Below are 14233 nucleotides of genomic sequence, written 5' to 3'. Positions count from 1 at the left end.
GCTGAAAGTTACTTGAGAATCTTCTATATTATTCACACTCTCTGCTAAAGCATAATGATGCCTCTGCATTTGGACACATTGGAGTACCATTTGTAGTTCTGACCTGTATTTCTGGGCACTCCCTTGACTAGAGAAAAAGCTTCAGACCTTAAAAAAATCCAGTTTACAATCTGGATTTGTGCAGATCTACCAAACATATCTCCCACAGAAATAATAATCACATCACTGCCCCACAAAAGTTATGCAACCAAAATTAAACATTAAAGAAAAGTCATATTACATAAGGTAATAATTGCTACAATAATGCACCTAATAAAAAAACAAATGACACTGTTACTTTGATATTCTCTTTGTTTGTATTAATTAACTTCCATACTATTCCTCAAATGTGGGTTTTATTCTTCAGACATGTTATTCATCACTTTTACATTTTAATTTTTATCTTGTCACAGCCTCAAAATTTCTAAATTTTAAATTTAGATATTTTAAAAAGCTTTTTACAATAATTATATTTTGTATTTGTATTAGAAATTTTATAAAGAAATAAAGAATGCAATCCTGTGCTTAAGCTGTTTAAACCCCTTGAAGTTCATGGATTCAAGCAGCCTAACCATGTGAAGGATTTCAGGCTCTTTATGCCTTTCACTTTTCCTCAAGACATCTCACAGGTGAATTGACAACAAATGTAATCATAAGCAAAGTGCCTTGTTAAGGAAAGTGCTTTAAAGCAATAGATACTCAAATAGTAGCTTTCCACCAGGGATCATAATCATGAAAGGGAGAAACATTATCTCTTGCATGATTGTCATCTGAAAGCTATTCAATTATAATATTTAATGATATTTTTGTACAATTGCCCATGCAATGTGCAACCTCCCAAAACATTAGAAGGGGTTCTGCCTCTTGCAATAGATCAGCGTCAGCCAATGCTGATTGCCACCCAGGATTTTCAAGATTTTGTAGTTTTAAGGATTGTTGCTATTTCTTTTTCTATTCTTGTAGACTATCAACTGTATTTCAAAAAAGCATTTTAACTAGCTGTAGTAGAATGATGGAGTCATTTACTTCCCCCCTTTGCTCCCCAACCATTGTAAGGCAGCCATCAATGGCAGGAAAAGATGTTTAGGGAGCATCAAAGACAGTGTTCTAAAACAAACTCAACACTTTGACCTTTCTGGTTTGGTGTCAAAAAGCCACCAAAAACAAAATCAAGCAATGAAAGTTTTAGAAGACAGCGTCTGCTCTGCAGCACTCACAAGCAGATCTACAAATACGTGTGTGAATGCAGTGAATGCAGCCGATGTTCCCTGACCTTTAAAGCAGAGTAAAAATCAAACCCAAACAACAGTATCTTCCCCGTATCTTTCTGCAGGAAAGGAAACACAGGCTCTGAATCAGACCACAAACCTGACTTGGCTACAAAACATAGGCATAAACTTTGACCAGACCTTATTGTGTTCTTAAAATACATAAGACACTTTGAATTAAATGTGTGTCTCAAAATACAACAATTTGGGGAAAACAAAGCAGAATTGTTTCCTTATGGTGTTCATCATTGTTACTATATCATCCACACATGTAGCATTTTACCTGTGAACACACAACTGTGTGGCTTTGAGTGTGTACACCACACCTGAGCCATCTAAAGCTCAAAACTAGACAACATTACAGGGGGACGATGTTAATATTACAGATTGAAACCAACATGATATTTGAATGCTATAGTTTATTTTTAAAAAATCATTACTTGTCTTTCCCACATGCATTTTCCCATCTAGTTATACTACACTGATGTGTAACGATTTAATCTCTGTCCCTTAAAAAACTAACAAAGTAATTGCAAACAAGCAAATGATAAATATTTGTAACATTGGCTGGCTGCTGTTTTGTGCTCTTGTGTTTGTTTTCTATTTCTTTTCATTCCCATAATTAAAGTGTTGGGAGAAGGAGGGGGAGAATCCTGTGATCTGAAAGCCTTCAGGGAGTAAGTAGGAAGCGGCACAGTGATTTATTTATTTATTTATTTATTTAAGCAGCCGCTGCGCCTAATTAAAACTTCAGGGTGTTTTTGGGGGGGGGGGGGTGAAAGAAGGGTTAATCTTTTCCTCTCTTTTTACTGATAAGTAGCACCTATCGCACTTCCCCCTTTCTCCTCTCCCTGCAATTAGGTATTGGCTGCTTCCTTGGCTTTGGCCTTTAGAAGGAGTTTGGATAGAGCAGCGGTGGTCCTGTACCTTTAAGACCCCAGTTTGCTCACCCAGTCCTGGCTCCTGGCCAATTTAAAACACAGAGCCAGGAGGCATTTTGCATACAACCTCTGAGGATGCCTGCCATAGATGTGGGCGAAACGTCAGGAGAGAATGCTTCTGGAACATGGCCACACAGCCCGAAAGACATACAACAACTTCATGACTGTCCATTTCCCAGTCCTATCCTTCTGAAAAGTTGCTTGAGCTCTAAAGGCGCTTTGGGTCATTCTCTCCCTCTTCCTGTGCATGACAGGAGAACGGGGGACTTTTGGTCCTTGCATCACATCAGTGTGGCTTTTTAGACCCCGTATTTAAGAAATAGACGGGCGGGCGATAAATCGACCGGCAACTCGAAGACACAGACACACACTTCCTGCTAGAATCAGGGTCAAAGCTGGGGTTGGGACTCGAGGCCTCTTGGTTAGGCTGGCGCAGTGGGGCCAGGCAAGGTGGGTCTGGGTCTGGGGAAAGCAGGAGGGAGGCGAGAGGAAATGCCACGCTTCCCCCTTTCTCCAGATCGCGGGACTAAGTCGCTAATCCGTGGCAGGCAGCCGAAGGGTCTGAACGGGGAAGTGGAAAATGAAGGCAGAAGGAGCTCGGGTTGTGCAGAGCCATTTGGGGGGCGAAAAGAAGGGTCCGGCCCACGTGGCGCCCTCCTCCGCCTCAACTCCAGCCTTTGGGCTTCAAGGGAAACACAACCCGCCTCCCCCGCCCTTCCCTTCGCGCCTTCTGCCCACTCCGCGTGGAGGACGAAGGGAATGAACTTACTTGTTTTGTCATCGAGTCGATCAAACGGACGTAAAAATCCTGCTCTGTTCTTATCCCTAGGAGCACAAAAAGAAAGGGGGTGGGTCACTATTCGTTATTTAATTGCAAAACAAACAAACAAACCCAAATGAAAAAGGGGGGAACGTCTTTGATTGCTTGTTTTCCCCCAACTTCAGTGACCCAAACGAAGAAGAAAAGGCCAGGCAGTAAATAAAGAACAACACTCTGAAAACAGGGCAATTCCGGATATGAAACAATCAGAGCCAGCTAACACCTCCCAACAAAGGATTCCCCCAGGCAGGAATCAGCCAGGCTTTCAATCCGCAAGGCTTTTCAATGCAACATTCACACTTGCCTCCATCAGACAAGAGTCCTTTCTCCCACCCTGGACCTTCCACAGATATATAAACCCCAGTTGCCTAGTTTCCAACAGACCTCACAACCTCTGAGGATGCCTGCCATAGATGTGGGCGAAACGTCAGGAGGGAATGCTCCTGGAACATGGCCATACACCCCGGAAAACTCACAGCAGCCCAAAGGCCAGGCAGTTACTATGACAATTGGGATCGCCAAGCACCAACTTTGAGATTCAGCACAACCACCTTCTCAAAAGCGAGTTGGGACGCCTTCCGTGGCCTTTCTTTTGCCCTCTCCCGCCAGGAGCAAAGCTGAAAAGGACGCCGCCTTCTCCTTCTTCTCCTTCCCCGGCCCCCTCCCGCCGTTCCTCAACCATTGCCACGAGGAGGAGGGGGTCTCGTCTGCCTCCCCTTCCGCCCGCTTTCCATCGGGAGCCCCTTGGCCTTAGCCCTGGCTTGACCCCTGGCCCGGGGGGGAGTTCCGCTTCCTCTTCCCAGCCCCGGAAAGGAAGGCGAAGGAACGCTTGGCGAGAGGCGAAGGGAAGGAGAAAGGAAGGGAGAGCCAGGCCGGGCTCCGCGGTCTGGCGAGGAAAGTTGGGATTCACAACCCAGTTGGAATGGACACCAACGCCAGACGACCTCAGTCTGAGAGAGGCGGGGGAGCGCAGGCCGTCCAGGCGGGGACGGGGCCTGAAGGAGGATGCGGAGAGGGGCTTTGGGACGAGGAAGGGAACCCCGGTGGCTCGGAGGGAGGCTCCCCGTCCCTTATGGCTTCCAAAGCCCCGCGGGAGGGTCGCCTCACCTCTCTCGCCCCCGGCTTCCTTCCCACCCAGGCGGCTTTTGAGCCTAGAGACAGGCTCAAAGGGAGGAAGGGGCGGCGGGTGGGCCGTGGGTGAGGAAGGGGAGCGAAGGGAAGGAAGACAAGGCTCACCATTGCTGTAGAGGAGCTGGAGCCGGTAGTGGATCCCGTTGTTGGTCTTTTCGCTGTTGGCTTCCTGAATTGGAAGGACACAGGCAGGCCATGAATCCACAAGAAGCAAATACGGTCAGGGCAAGAAGATGGTATTCGTGGTGGAAACAATGATGATGATGATGATGATGATGATGATGATAACAATAATAACAATAGTAATCATAATAATCTCGCCCGACCCATCCTTGTGCCTTCAAGACACCTGAATTTAGAACAGAATAATCTTATGGTGACCCAACAAATAAGAGTTTTGCTGTGAGTTTTTCAGGTTGTATGGCCATGTTCCAGAAGCATTCTCTCCTGACGTTTCGCCCACATCTATGGCAGGCATCCTCAGAGGTTGTGAAGTCTGTTGGAAACTAGGCAAGAGAGGTGGATATATCTGTGAAAACTGTCCAGGGTGGGAGAATGAACTCTAGTCTGTTGGAAGCAGGTGTGAATGTAGCAACTGGCCACCTTGATTAGCACTGCATGGCCTTGCAGATTCAAGGCCTGGCTGCTTCCTGCCTGGGGGGGAATCCTTTGTTCAGAGGTGTTAGCTGGCCCTGATTGTTTCATGTCTGGAATCCCCCCGTTTTCAGAGTGTTGTTCTTTATTTACTGTCCTGATTTTAGCGGGGTTTTTTTTTAATATTGGTAGCCAGATTTTGTTTATTTTCATGGTCTCCTCCTTTCTGTTGAAATTGTCCACATGCTTGTGGATTTCAGTGGCTTCTCTGTGTAGTCTGACATGGTGGTTGCTAGCAGTGGCCAACTGCTACATTCACACTTGCCTCAAACAGGCAAGAGTTCTTTCCCCCATCCTGGACTTTTCACAGATATATAATAAACCCCTCTTGCCTCGTTTTCAGCAGACCTCACAAGCTCTGAGGATGCCTGCCATAGATGCAGGCGAAATGTCAGGAGAGAATGCTTCTGGTACATGACCATGCAGCCCGGAAAACTCACAGCAACCAGAACAGAATAATCTTACGGTGGTCCAACAAACAAGGTTTTCTTAGGCAAGGGACACTCAGAGGAGGTGGTTTGGTCATTTCTTTCCTCGGAAGTTTTTCCCACCGCACCAGTGGGTCCGCCTCCCGTCCAAGGACTAACCAGGGCTTAGCTTCCAAGCTTAGATGGGACCGTGCTCTTGGGGTATTCCTTGGTGGACTCCCCGTAAGGCGGGTGCGAATCTCAAGTTCATGGGTGGGATTTCCCCCCTTCCCCGCTTCCGACGACATGGGAGAATAAGTCCCCTACAAACAACCTCCAGCACGGTATGGGGGGCCCGGCTGCGCGGTGTTATGTCGGGGTGAAGCCTCGAGGGCGGCTGCGGGGTTGCATGTCATTTCAGTTGTCAAAGGGAGCGGAGGGGGCTGCGGAAAAGACTCCTCCGGCGTTTGAGGGACGTGCGGTCCTCCTGCGGGCGGTTGTGGGGGATTTCTCGCTCCTCGGAGTCGGGGGCGCCGGGGTCTCCTGCCCTCGGGACTCGCCTGGTGCAAGGCGTGTCCCCAAAGCCCTCGCTCGCCCGCCCGCCCGCCCACCCGCATGCCCCGGGGCTTACTTTCTCCTTCTCCACGAAGCCCACGAAGGCGGTGCGCTCGATCTCCACGGGCTGCCCTTGCCGGTCGTAGAGCGCCAGCACGAAGTGGAAGAAGTTGGATTTCCTCAAGTTGGACGGCGGCTGCTTCTCGAAATGCGCCCGGGCCAGGCCCACCCCGCTGCGGACACGGAGAGTCCCGGGGAGAGAGAGAAGGGCAAGAAGAGAGAGAAAGAGAGCGATTGAGAGAGAAAGAGAGGAAACGGGGGAGCACTTCCACCCTGCCGTCCCTGGGCTCCAAAAGGCCGCCCGGCTTCCCCGCGCTTTGGGCTCCCTGGCCTCCCAAGCTGGGGGCAAGGCTGAGGGACCTAGGCTACACAAGATGACAACAACAACAACTATAATAGTAAGGATTTCACAGACTAGAAGTCAAGAAGGAGAAGTTGAGCGGAGTCTTAGGCTCTGCTGTGGGAGCCTACACAAGATGATACTGCTACTAATAACGACCACCACAACAACAAGTATAATAGTAAAGTTTTCACAGACTAGAAGTCAAGGAGAAATTGAGCGGAGCCTAAGGCTCTGCTGTGGGACCCAACAGAAAATAACAATTATGATAGTAAGGATTTCCCAGACTAGAAGTCAAGGAAGAGAAGTTGAGCAACGCCTCAGGCTCCACTGTGGGACGCAACAGAAATCATTATTATTAATAATAATGATAATAATAATAATAACAACGGGCTTGAAGTCAAGGAGGAGAGGTTGAGTGGAGCCTTAGGCCCCTTCCACACAGCTGAATAAAATCCCACATTTTCTACATTGAGCTGGAATATATGGCAGTGTGGACTCAGATAAACCAGTTCAAAGTAGATCTTGTGGGATGTTCTGTGTTGATATTCTGGGTTATATGGCTGTGTGGAAGGGCCCTCAGGCTCTGCTGTGGGACCCTGCAGACATTATATTATTAATGATAAGGATTTCGAAGACTAGAAGTCTAGAAGGAGAGTCTCTGATGTGGGACCCTACAGACAAAATAATAGTAATCATAATTAGGATTGCACAAACTTTAAATCATAGAGGAAAGGTTGGGCCGAGCCTGAGACCCCCTTACACATTAAATAATAAAACCCCACATTATCTGCTTCGAACTGGGATATATGTCAGTGTGGACTCAGATAACCCAGTTCAAAGCAGACATTGTGAGATGTTCTGCCTAGATATTCTGGGTGATATGGCTGTGTGGAAGGGCCCTGAGGCTGTGTTGTGGGACACTAAAGAAAATAATAATTCTTGCGAGTCAGATCATCAAGTCAGGAGGACAAGTTGGTCCCATCTCCGCCTTTTATCCTTTGCTCCCATGTCTGTGAAAGCTGCTTCTCCGAAGAAAGGGTCAGGTGTGAGTCCCCAAGGAAAGCCACCCCACGGATGCCACCCTCGCCTTGCCTTTCTCTCCCCTCCCCGGTGAAAGGAGCACCAAACGAGGGAGACGATTCTTATTTTGGGAAATTATTTAGGAAATAAACCGCACAAGAAATTCGAGAGTCGATTTAATTCGTCAGCTTTCTCCACTTTCAAGGGGGGGACGCCTCGAGTTGGCCGAGGTCTTTGCTTTCCTTTGCTCTCCAAGTGTTTCCCTCCCTCCTTCCTTCCCTCAACTCCGGCCTGAGCTGTCAGCAAAGAAGCCCGCCGTGCGCCTCCTCCTCCTCTGGCCGTGGGCTTCTTTTCGGGTGGCCCCCGTCCTGCGAGGCAAACTTGAAAAGATTTAAATTCTGGCCTCGTCCCTACACAACTTCCCTTCCCTGAGAAGACTCTGGAGTGTTTCTTTTGGGGAGGAAGGAGAAGGGATGAAGTGCAACAAGCCAGGAGAGGAAGATGTCAGTCAGAGTTACAGCCGAGGATTCGGTGCTTGAAGCTTCAGACCTCAGCCCTGGCTTAACTCTCAGTAGGAAGTCGGTCCGACTGAGTTCGAGTGGACTTGCTTCCGAGTAAACATGGGCAGGAAAGCAGAGGAAGGATTGGGATCAAAGGGGTCCTAGGTGCAGTTTTGCGGGATATAATCCCGAGGCAAATATCTTGGGGTGTTTTTTGGTAAACGGGCAAAAAAACAAAACACGCCTCAAGATGCATAAAAAATAAAGGAGTGATTAAACTAGTGAAACCCCTTCCTGACTTTTGGCCTCCCTGTCTAAAAGTGACTTGTCTGGTGGGAGGAATAAGGGGAGGCTTCTTGTTAAGGAGAGGGGAGAGGAGAGGAGAGCGGAGAACTTCTCCAGTCAGCGCCGGAGCCCAGCAGGCGGTTTGACAGCAGGCCCTTTCGCCCGAGGCCGTGCCGGGGATTGCCTTGTCCCGTCAGGACGAACTCGGGGACTGGGGGCTGGACATGTCTGGGGGGAAAGGAGGAGGAGGAGGAGGAGGAGGAGGGGGTGGGAGTGGAAGTTGGGGCTCTGGGGCCACTCCAAGAAAGAAAGACAAGTCCATCAGAAATGGGGCGAAGTGACATAAGTGAAGTAAGGCGCTCTTTCTTTCCGGAGTCCTGCTTTCTTAGCCCTCGCAGCGGGCAGGACTGCTGACCGAAAGGTCGGTGGTTCGAATCGGGGAGCGAGGGTGAGCTCCCCTCTGTCAGCTCCAGCTCCCCATGCGGGGACATGAGAGAAGCCTCCTACAGGATGGTAACACATCCGGGCATCCCTTGGGCAACGTCCTTGCAGACGGCCAGTTCTCTCACACCAGAAGCGACTTGCAGTTTCTCAAGTCGCGCCTGATGCGAAAAAAAAACCGAGCACGGCTTCTCATCTACACTGACCACTTAATGCACTTTCAAACCGGCAATGAAGAAATTAGCTTGGCTGTGGAGGACACAGGAAATCCCACCTCGAGGCCCGGATGGGAAGGATAACACAAACCCCAGAGCACTTGAGGTGCACGGAGGGCTCTCTTTTGCGCGCTTTCGTGGGAGTTTGTGGTGCCATGAAATGGTCAGTGTAGAGGGCCTGGAGAGCGGAGGCCCCTTCCTCCCTTCCTTCTCTCCTTCCTTCCTTCCTTCCTGCCTCCCTTGGCCGGGCACGTACCTCTGGGCGGCGGTGTTGGCATCGAGGACGCCGGCGCCCTGCATCCAGGTCCGGACGGCGTTCATGCCGGCGGCGCCGAGGGGCTCCTCCTTCATGCTGCTCCCGCTCCGCTGGATGCTTTCCTGAATCCCAAACATGAAGCCAGCCCGAGGCAAAGCCCGCCCGTCCGTCGCCTCGGAGGAAAAAAAAGGAGGAAAGAGCGGCACGAAACACACACAACAACAAAGGAAAAGGAGCAGGAGGAAGAGGAGGGGAAGCAATCGCCAGGGAAGCACTCTCTCAATCTCTCTCTCTTTTTCCTTCTTTCTCAATTGTTTGTCTTTGGAAACAACAATCCTCTTCTTTTCTGTCTCTCAAAGCAGATCGGGCGTTGAAGGGGGCGGAGGAGAAGGAACAATCCAAAGGGACAAGATATATATATATGTGTGTGTGTGTGTATTGAAATGATCTGTTCCCCTCGCAGGACGGGTGGGTTGGCGGTGGGCGCCGCTCTCCGTTGCCCGGCCAGGGGGGATGGATGCTCAGTGCCGGGCGGGTCCTTGGCTCGTCTGTCTTGCCAAAGAAGGAGGAAGCGTGGCGGTTGGTTGTGTCTTCCGTCTGGCTGTCTCTTTGGCCGGCGCGCTCCCCTTCCGAGCCGGAGTCAGTCCGGAGAAAGGAGGCAGGTTAAGAAACAATGGCATCAACTGGAGAAGAGGCGGCGGAGGAGGAGCAGGCGAAGGGGAAGGAGGCTCCGGCTTCTTTAGCGGCGGCGGCGTCCTTGGCGACTCCTACGACTACTTCAAGTGTCATTTTCCAGTGACAAGAGGAATAAGAAGAAGAGGAGAGTGGCAAGTTTGCGGCGCCTTCCTCCTCTCCTTCCTCCTCCTCCTCCTCGCTCGTTTCCTGCCTCCAGCCCAGCCCAAGACGGTGCTGCCCCTTCTCTTCCTCCCTCTCTTCTCTTCTGCGTCCCTTCCTTCCGCCTTTCTTCCCTACTCCCCAGCGGGGAAAGGTAAGCCGCAGCAAGAGCGAGCAGCCCTCCGCCGAGGAAGGATAGAGGGAGGGAGGGAGGGATGGATGGAGGTCCTCTTGGCTCCGCTCCCTCCCTTCCTTCCTCCCACTCAGCGCCGCCGCGCTCGCCCTCTTCCCCTCCCTCTTCCCCTCCCTCCTTCCTTCCCAATCTCTCTCTCTCTCTCTTTCTCTCTTTCCTCCAAACCGGAGTGATTTGCTGCCTTTCCCAGCGGAATCCACTCGGACTCACCCCGCAGCTAAAACATGAGCGCAGCAGCCCCCACTGGGCACCAGACGGGGGATAGGTGGGCGGGGCCTAGGGGGTCCCGGCACCGCCCCCTCCCTCATTTGCATGGCGTCACAACTCCCTCGGCCACTCGCCGGACGGGAACTCCAGGATGCGGGAGGGAGGGACACGCCCCCCTCATTTGCATCTCCCCGCCCCTCTTTCCGCCAGCAGGGAAGCCCGGAGAAAGTTGCGGCTCGAGGCGAAAGAGAGAGCCGCGAGGGAAGGAAGGAAGCGAGGAAAGAGAGGAGGAAAGGCGCGGGAAGTGCCCGGTGCTGGCCTGAGAGGGAACGCCAGCTGCGTCCTTGCAATCAGGGCAGCGGGGGAGGTAGTTCTCTTGGACCTTCTCCACCAAACAGAGGAAAAGTTTCCCACGTTCTTGCAGCGTGTCCGATTCCTCTAAAGCAGGCATGGGCAAACTTGGGCCCACCGGGTGTTTTGGACTGCAACTCCCACCATTCCTCACAGCCTCTGGCCCCTTCCTTTTCCCCCTCAGCCGCTTAAGCGGAAAGGAAAGGGCCTGAGGCTGTGAGGAATGGTGGGAGTTGCACTCCAAAACACCCGGTGGGCCCAAGTTTGCCTATGCCTGCTCTAGAGTTTCCTCACAACGAGATATATCTCCTGAATGTAGCAGTCGGACAAGAATTTCGATGTGTTAAAAAGGCAAAAAAAAAACCCGCATGAAAAATAGCCCCTCTGGGTTGCTGTATTGCCATGTTCCAGAAGCATTCCCTCCTGAAGTTTCACCCATACCTATGGCAGGTATACTGGAAACGAGGCAAGTGAGGTTTATATCTCTGTGGAAGGTCCAGAGTGGGAAAAATAACTCTTGTCTGCAGGAGGCCAGTGTGGATGTTGCCATTCATCACCTTGATTAGCACTGAATGGCCTTGCAGCTCAATGACCTTCCACAGATATATAAACCTCTGGGTTGCTGTGAGTCTTTCGGGCTGTATGGTCTGGTTCCAGAAGCTTTCTCTCCTAACGTTTCGCCACATCTGTGGCAGGCATCCTCAGAGGTTGTGAGGTATATTGGAAACTAAGCAACTGGGGTTTATATATCTGTGGAAGGTCCAGGGTGGGAGAAAGAACTCTTGTCTGTTGTAGGCAGATGTCGATGTTGTAATTAATGATCTTGATTAGCATTTGATGGCCCTGTGTCCTCAAGGCATGGGTTTTTCCTGTCTGGGAGAATCCTTTGTTCGGAGGTGTTCGCTGGCCACGATTGTTTCATGTCTGTAATTTGTCTGTTTTCAGAGTGTTGTTCTTTTTACTGTTCCGATTTTAGAGTGTTTTAATACCTGGCAGCCAGATTTTGTTCATTGTCATGGTTTCCTCCTTTCTGTTGAAATTGTCTACATGCTTGTGGATTTCAGTGGTTCTCTGTGTTGTCTGACATGGTGGTTGTGAGAGTGGTTCAGCATTTCTGTGTTCTCAAATAACATGCTGTGTCCAGGTTGGTCCATCAAGTGCTCTGCTATGGCTGCCTTCTCTGGTTGAGTGAGTCTGCAGTGCCTTTCATATTCCTTGATTCGTGTTTGGGCAAGGCTGCGTTTGGTGGTCCCTATGTAGACTTGTCCACAGCTGTATGATATACGGTAGATTCAACAGAGATATAAACCTCCCTTGCTGAGTTTCCAACAGACCTCACAACCTCTGAGAATGCCTACCATAGATGTGGGCGAAACTTCAGGAGAGAATGCTTCTGGAACATGGCCATACAGCCCGGAAAACTAACAGCAACCCAGTAATTTCAGCCGTGAAAGCCTTCGACAACAAATAGCTCCCCTCTCTCTCTGCCTCTCATTCTCTCTCTTTCCCGTGTAAATCTGACACCTTCCCTCAAGGTCGTTTCCTAGTTTCTAACCCACCAAAGCCTAAGATCTGGCAGCCACCGTCGGGCCAAAGTTACACGCTTCACTTCGTACTTGTGCGCTCTCTACCAAAGAAAGGGAGACGAAAGAAAGGGGGGGGGGGCAATGAGAGAGAGAATAACAGAGAGAGAGGGGGGGCGGGGAGAGATGTCCTCAAGCTCTAGCTCTCCCCCTTCACAATTTCTCCTGAGTGGCGACTTGAACAAAATCAGTGAAGATCATGAGTCAAGACCATGTCGTGCCCCAGCGAGGCGGCCTTTTTCTTCAAATAATTCAAAAATGTTTTTAAGAAGAGGAAGTCCCACACTTGCATCTCATTTCTACAGCTGCTTCAAAGTAATTTATTTTCAAAACTGACAACCCGACGAGTTCTTAAAGCAAGAGGAAGAACGGGGCAGGCACGCATCCGCATTAGAAGGAGCGTGGCGCCAGTTTTTCACTCCGAATCCTTACGAGGCGAAGGTGAAAATGCATTCTGGGGTTGGTTGGTTTTATTTTTAAAAATGTAAACACGAAGGCTCTCCTCCTCCTCCTCGGCCTCTCCCTCCACGTGGCCCGGAGCAAGCAGAGGAAGTGACTCTCTTTTCACTGCTCCGAGCGAGGACTTTTTCGTGGCCACCTCTTCCCCTCTCCGCTCCGATGAATAGTCAGGGACCGTCGGTAGTTGGAAAAGGGGCCCCGGGTCTCAGGCCCCCCCCCTTCCCAGCCGAGGCGAGAGAGCCGGTGGGGCGGAGGCCCCGAAGGAGGGAGGGAGGGAGGGAGGGAGGGAGGGATCCTGCGCGACGAGGGCGACGCTCCCGCCAACTGATCTCAGGGCCCCGGAGTCGCCGTTCAGCAGCGTTATCCGTGGGCTCGGAAACCTTCGGCCCGATCGAGGCTCAGTGGTTCACATCGAAGGCGCGAGTGGGGCTTAGAAAACAAAGCCGGCTTCTGGGTTGCTCTGAGGTTTCCGGGCTGTATGGCCATGTTCCAGAAGCATCCCCTCCTGACGTTTCGCCCACATCTATGGCAAGCAACTTCAGAAGTTGTGAGGTCTGTTGGAAACCAGGCCGGTGAGGTTTATATATCTGTGGAAGGTCCAGGGTGGGAGAAAGAACTCTTGTCTGTTGGAGGCAAGTGTGAATGCTGCAATTGGCCACCTTGGTCAGCATTGAATGGCCTTTCAGCTTTAAAACCTGGCTGCTTCCCCCGCTCGGCCGGTGCCCGAACCTTTGGAACTTTGAAACCGAGGGAATCCTTTGTTGAGAGGTGATAGCTGGCCCTGATTGTTTCATGTCTGGAATTCCTCTGTTTTTGAGTGTTGTTTTTTATTTACTGTCCTAATTTTTAGAGTTTTTTTAAAATACTAGTAGCCAGATTTTGTTCATTGTCATGGTTTCCTCCTTTCTGTTGAAATTGTCTACATGCTTGTGGATTTCAAGGGCTTCTCTGTGTAGTCTGACATGGGGGTTGTGAGAGTGGTCCAGCATTTCTGTGTTCGCAAAGACGGCTTCCCTTTCCCCCGTCACCATTTAATTTCTTTCATCGCAAAAAGGAAGGAAGTACAATAACGCTATGCAAGGAGCTCAACGTTAGGATCCAAAGAGGGTCCCTGAATCCCATCCCCTGCAAAACGCTGCGCCCCACATTTATCTCTCCATGCTCCCCTTGTCCCTTCCCTCCTTCCTTCCTCCCCTCTTTCTTCCCATTTTTTTCCACAGACTCTGGTGAACAAGCAAAGCAACGTTCAGGCGCAGAAACACGAAAAAAGTCGATCTTTCCATCGGGCGCATTTAAAAACCTAAGGCTCCTATTTCTATGAGGTTTCTGTACTTCGAGTCTACTCCTCGTCAACAAACTCACACACCTCTTCCCACCGCGAAAAGACACCCCCCCCCTCCCTTCTCCAGATCGGTTTCAAAGTCCCAAAGGTTCGGGCGCCGGCCGAGCGGGGAAGTTTCTTTTCTTTTCTCTTTTCTCCGTCTCTTCCTCCCTGTCCCGGGCGCGCGAAGAAGCCCACTTTCCCCCGACGGAGAGCCCCTCCGCGGACGAATGTCCCTTCCTTTCGTGGAAAGGGCCACTGGCACCTCCCGCCCCCGACAGGCAGCGATGTACATCTTTTTTAAAAAAACCGTCTGCCTTGCGCTGAACTTTCCCTTTCTCTTTTCCCCC

At 50.6% G+C, this 14233-nt stretch overlaps 1 protein-coding gene across 6 annotated transcripts in view; it reads right to left on the bottom strand.

Moving 5' to 3' along the window:
* ebf1 (EBF transcription factor 1) overlaps positions 1-9250 on the bottom strand; it is a 448211-nt gene extending 438961 nt beyond the window's left edge. For 5 of the 6 annotated variants that reach the window (XM_008114800.3, XM_008114803.3, XM_008114801.3 and 2 more), the window contains exons 1-4: positions 8936-9250; positions 5892-6048; positions 4305-4368; positions 3018-3073 (exon numbers count right to left, since the gene is read on the bottom strand). In XM_008114800.3, the coding sequence (XP_008113007.1) occupies positions 3018-3073; positions 4305-4368; positions 5892-6048; positions 8936-9072 (414 nt within the window). In that variant the 5' untranslated portion in view covers positions 9073-9250. Of the gene's footprint in view, positions 1-3017; positions 3074-3619; positions 3640-4304; positions 4369-5891; positions 6049-8935 lie in introns of those variants that run through there. The other variant, XM_016995086.2, reaches the window with a different exon arrangement.
* Between the last annotated feature and the right edge of the window lie 4983 nt (positions 9251-14233).

This window comes from Anolis carolinensis, chromosome 2 (genome assembly GCF_035594765.1).
Source record: "Anolis carolinensis isolate JA03-04 chromosome 2, rAnoCar3.1.pri, whole genome shotgun sequence".
Taxonomy (NCBI): domain Eukaryota; kingdom Metazoa; phylum Chordata; class Lepidosauria; order Squamata; family Dactyloidae; genus Anolis; species Anolis carolinensis.
This window is presented reverse-complemented; position numbering and strand designations above follow the sequence as displayed.